This window comes from Carassius carassius, chromosome 42, assembly GCF_963082965.1.
Source record: "Carassius carassius chromosome 42, fCarCar2.1, whole genome shotgun sequence".
Classification (NCBI taxonomy): Eukaryota; Metazoa; Chordata; class Actinopteri; order Cypriniformes; family Cyprinidae; genus Carassius; species Carassius carassius.
This window is the reverse complement of record NC_081796.1, coordinates 26,054,227-26,059,253: the sequence shown is the minus strand read 5'-3', so window position 1 is coordinate 26,059,253 and position 5,027 is coordinate 26,054,227. Positions and strand designations below refer to the sequence as shown.

At 32.9% G+C, this 5,027-nt stretch overlaps 1 protein-coding gene across 1 annotated transcript; it reads left to right on the top strand.

Moving 5' to 3' along the window:
• The first annotated feature begins 1,062 nt into the window (after nt 1-1,062).
• LOC132123885 (uncharacterized) lies at nt 1,063-4,057 on the top strand. Its single transcript, XM_059534577.1, has 4 exons — nt 1,063-1,095; nt 1,651-1,737; nt 2,473-3,027; nt 3,060-4,057. The coding sequence occupies exons 1-4, from the start codon at nt 1,063-1,065 to the stop codon at nt 3,948-3,950; spliced, it is 1,566 nt and encodes a 521-aa protein (XP_059390560.1). The 3' UTR covers nt 3,951-4,057.
• The last annotated feature ends 970 nt before the right edge of the window (nt 4,058-5,027 follow it).

Sequence of the window (5,027 nt, the reverse complement as noted above, 5' to 3'; positions counted from 1 at the left end):
ATAAATAAAAAATAGATACATAAAAATAGATAGAAATTAAATAGATATATAAATAGTATACAGTAATAGTAAATAAATAAATAATAGTTTAAAATAAGAATGTATTTTATTTAAAATGGCTTTGTTAATTAAAATATATATATATATATATATATATATATATATATATATATATATATATATATATATATATATATATATATATATATATATTAAATAATGTCAATAAATAAAATAAAACTATGCTTTAGGGATTTATTAACATTATTAAAATATTATATAATATTCTATACTTCAAATAACACAACAATAGACTTTTAAATGTCATAATGAATAAGTTTTTGTCTCGTAAACAGCAGTAATTCTTCATCAGTTTCCAGGGACACTTTTAGCTTGTTTTTTTAGTTATTAAATAAAAATAAATAAATAAGAAAAAAAAGGGATTTATTAAAATTATTAAAATATTATAAAAAAATACTTGTGTTAAAATGGTTTGTTAAATCTTTCAAAATAAATTATTTTAAATAATGTAAAAAATAACTTTAATAAAAAAAAACTTAGGGATTTATGAACATTGTTATTTTTAAATGGAGGATCTGTTATCCAAACTATGAATTATACAATTTATGAACCTTTTATCACAGACTATTTATCCCAAGTAAAATTAAAAATCTCAATTTCAAAATTGCTCATAGATACTAACCTTGTAATTTACTTTTGAGTAGATTTTCTGAGAATATATCCTCAATGTGTTCCATTTTGCAATTCTGATGAATCTATTCTACAACTGTTTTATCTCAGTTCTCGTGAAAAGGCCCCTGTGTACCTGTTTTTCTATTCTGGTTGGGACTTAACCTGAATACACATACTCATGGGGAATCGTGTCATGGTGGGGACCTAAATTGAGGTCCCCTCGGGTAAACAAGCTAGTAAATCACACAGAATGAAGCTTTTTGAAAATCTAAAAATGCAGAAAGTTTTCTGTGAGGGGTAGGTTTAGGTGTAGTGTTGGTGTTGGGCGATAGAAAATAAGGTCTGTACAGTAGAAAAAGCATTACGCCTATGGAGAGTCCCCACAAGGATGGCAAACCAGACGTGTGTGTGAATACAGCCCATGTTGTTGCTGTTCTTTGACCTGTATTAACACCCTCTTACAACACTTACCAGGAAGAGACTATCGTGTTATTTCTCCTTTCTGTTATGCTTCTGTTCTCTTTTTAAAACAGAGAACGAAATCAGCTATCAAAAAAGCAAGAAGAGAACAAGGATTCATGCAAAGTTTGTTTCTGAAAGTGACATTCAGCCAAGTATGGTGAACCATACTCAGAATTCATGCTCTGCATTTAACCCACCCGGGGTTAACACACACACACACTGTGAGCACACACCCAGAGCAGTGGGCAGCCATTTATGCTGCGGCGCCCGGGGAGCAGTTGGGGGTTCGGTGCCTTGCTCAAGGGCACCTAAGTCGTGGTATTGAGGGTGGAGAGAGAACTGTACATGCACTCCCCCCCAAGACTCGAACTCACAACCCTTCAATTGTGAGTCCGACTCTCTAACCATTAGGCCATGACTTCCCCATGAACGGACAGCAGATATTTTATTCTCTTGAAGATCTCTGATGTCTTAGATTTTTTATTTAAATTCTAGGATGAGGACTATACACCACTGAAGTCCTCGCAAGAGAAACTTAAACGCAAAGAAGGCATTAAAGGAGAGTGTGAGTTTGAGATCCAGGTGAGACTTAACAAATTTAGTTAGATTTGTCTGATCTGATAATCCTATTGACTAGCACTCACCTTCTTCATTTTCACTTTAGCAAAGCAGCTTGGGCAAACGCAGACAATGGGATCAGTTTTCATGAACCCAATCTTACAATGACAGACACTGAGCTGCTGGCATTATTCATCTACCTGAGGCCAGACCTCACAAGTGTCGTAGAAAAGTGTTGACAAGGAAAAAAATTGATAAAGTTCATTATTAAACTGCATACTTGAGGTTAACTACATTCTTGCCTGAAAAAAAATTAAATTCAGTGGCTCAGTAGTATTTCAAGAATTGTAGTGGGTTTGCTGTCTTTTGCTGGAGAAATGCTGTCTGTCTCATACAGAGACAAGCGGAGTGACACAATGTTGAACAACCCTGTGCGGATACTGTTGAAATAACAGCACATCCTGGAAAGCCTCTCAGTCAATCAGATTCCAGAAGAAGAAGGGTTATAACAATAAAACACAAACCATTATAATTCAACAATTAGAAAATTATATTTAATATTTAAGGAGGAAATGACAAATGAAAATAAATGTATAATACTTGCCTTTTCGGGGATGAGTTATGTGAAAGGGCCTTTATTATTAGGGGACGTTGATGTTTATAATTTGATTATGATTAATAAATGTAATATTGTTCATCATTTATATGTTCATCTATATATTTATTGTATTTTGTTATTGTGTATTGCTTCATATACAGAACATAAATTATCTTAAAAAGAAAAGCAATTTAATTGAAGATGGAAATCCTCCTCGGTGTCGTCTGCAAACAAGGACAGACGATTTGGATCAGTCTGAACCATATAGAAAAATGACCTTTGGAGAGAGACATAGACACAAACCCCATAAAACCATTCTGCTGGTGGGAGAAACAGGAACAGGAGAAACATCCCTGATCGATGTGATGATCAACTACATGTTGGGTGTTCAGAGAGAAGACAAGGTTTGGTTTGAGATCACAGATGATCAGAGCGACCGAACACAAGCTCACAGTCAGACCTCCAGCATCACTGTTTATGAGTTTTATCTACAAGAGAGTCCAATCCATTTAACAATCATCGACACTCCAGGATATGGAGACACACGTGGAATTGAGAAAGATAAAGAGATTGCTGAGAGTTTGCTCAGTTTAAGTAAATCTGCTGAAGGGATCCATGAAATAGACACAGTGTGTCTGGTGAATAAAGCAACACAGAATCGACTCTCCGACAGACAACAATACATATTTGATGCTGTTCAGTCTTTATTTGAAAGAGATATTGCTGAAAACATCAGACAGAACCTGCTGAAGATAAAAAACAAAAAAAGATACAGGAACAATCATTGGATCGCAGTTTTAGTGGAATGGAACAATTCTTCAAGTATCTTAACACAATAAAACCAAAATCCTTGCAGATGACACTAGATGTGTTGAAGAATCGGAAGCAGTTGGAGGCAAATATTTCTAATCTACAATCACGAGTTCAAATGATGGAACTAAAGCAGAATGAGCTGAAACAAACCCAAGAAGCTGTGGAGAAGAACAAGAAAGATGTTGAAGAAAATAAGAACTTTCAGTATGAAGTTGATGTGGTCTACAAAGAACAGGTTGATGTTGATCCTGCTGTAGCCAGTGTGGCGACGTGCTGCACCGTCTGTGAGGAGAACTGTCATTATCCAGGATGCTGGTGGGTCAGTGATCTCTCGTGGTGTGAAGTGATGAAGAATGATCACTGTACAGTGTGCACTAATAAATGCCACTACAGCAAACATGTCAGAGAGGCAAAAATATATGTATCAAATACAAAGAAAGAGAAGAGGACATATGAAGATTTAAAGAAGAAATATGATGGTAAGATTAGGGATGGTGAGTCTTTGGTCAAGAAGCTGGAAGAAGAACTGCAAGGATTAGAGAAAGAGAAAGAAAAGCTTTTGAAATCAGCTTTTCACTGTGTGGAAAATCTCCAGATGATCGCACTCAAGAGCGATTCACTGTTCATACTTCAGCACATTGATTTTCTGATTGAGAAGCTGATGGAGATTAATGAGTCTGAAAAGGCTGAAACACTGGAAAACATCAAGAAGAGAGCAGGAGGAGGAAAACTAAAAGCAATTGGATACTTAACAAGATTTAAAAAAAAAATCAAATCAAGTCTTAGCTACTCAAACCGTGCTGACACTCTGAAAACAGGATCCTGAAAATAGTTCTGCTTCTATCAAAAACAAGTCCTTTATATGATGTAATCATATTATAAATGATTATATGAATATATGATTATTATGGATCTAAAATTTTTCTGTCATTAGACTTGTACTGCATCCATTTCAGAGATCCATTTCCATATTTATGAAGAAGCTGATAACAATCTGAGACAGCTCTTCTGGACTGTGTTGTTCATCTTTTATGACATTTGTGTCTCCTAAAATAACCCACAACAGCTGAAACAAAACCTGAGAGACTGGAACAGTTAACGCTGATGACTGAACTGATGAAACAACTGAAGAAAACATGACAATACACATAATATACAGTATATGAGGGCACAACAAGACTCAGTTCATCAGTAATTAGATTTGTATGGGATTTAAATTTTGCCGGTAAAGTTGACTTGAATCAAACCAAAGTTTAAGTTGTAACGAGCCTGATCATGTGTGACAAAAGTGAGTTTATATGAGACACACGTCTAAAACACAATAGAACATCATCACTGGAAACTGTCATTTCATCCATTAAATAAAAGAACACTTTCCATTATGACAATTATACAACAACTGCTAAATGCTCACTTATCTGTGTTTACCATTTAGATAGAGCATGCATGTCCAAAAGTCCATGGACATTTTTATTTATTTATTTATTTATTTATTACTTGTTTTGCTTTGTTAAATCTTTTAAACATACATATTAAGTATTATTAATATAAATAAAAAAAATAGATACATCAAAGTAGATAAAAAATAAATAGATACATACATAGTAAAATAGTAAATAAATAAATAAATAATAGTAAATGAATAAATAATAGTTTAAAATAAAAAATAAAAAGGCATTTATTAACATATATTTTTAAAATTCTTTAACTAAAATGGCTTGTTAAATTAAAAAAAATATATATTTTAAATAATGTAAATAAATAAAATAAAAATATGCATTAGGGATTAATTAACATTATTAAAATATTATAATATATTGTAAACTGTTAAAAAGTATATTTAAATGTAAATGTAAAATGTATAAAGTATAGTCACTTAAGTTTCATTGATGGCACTGAACAC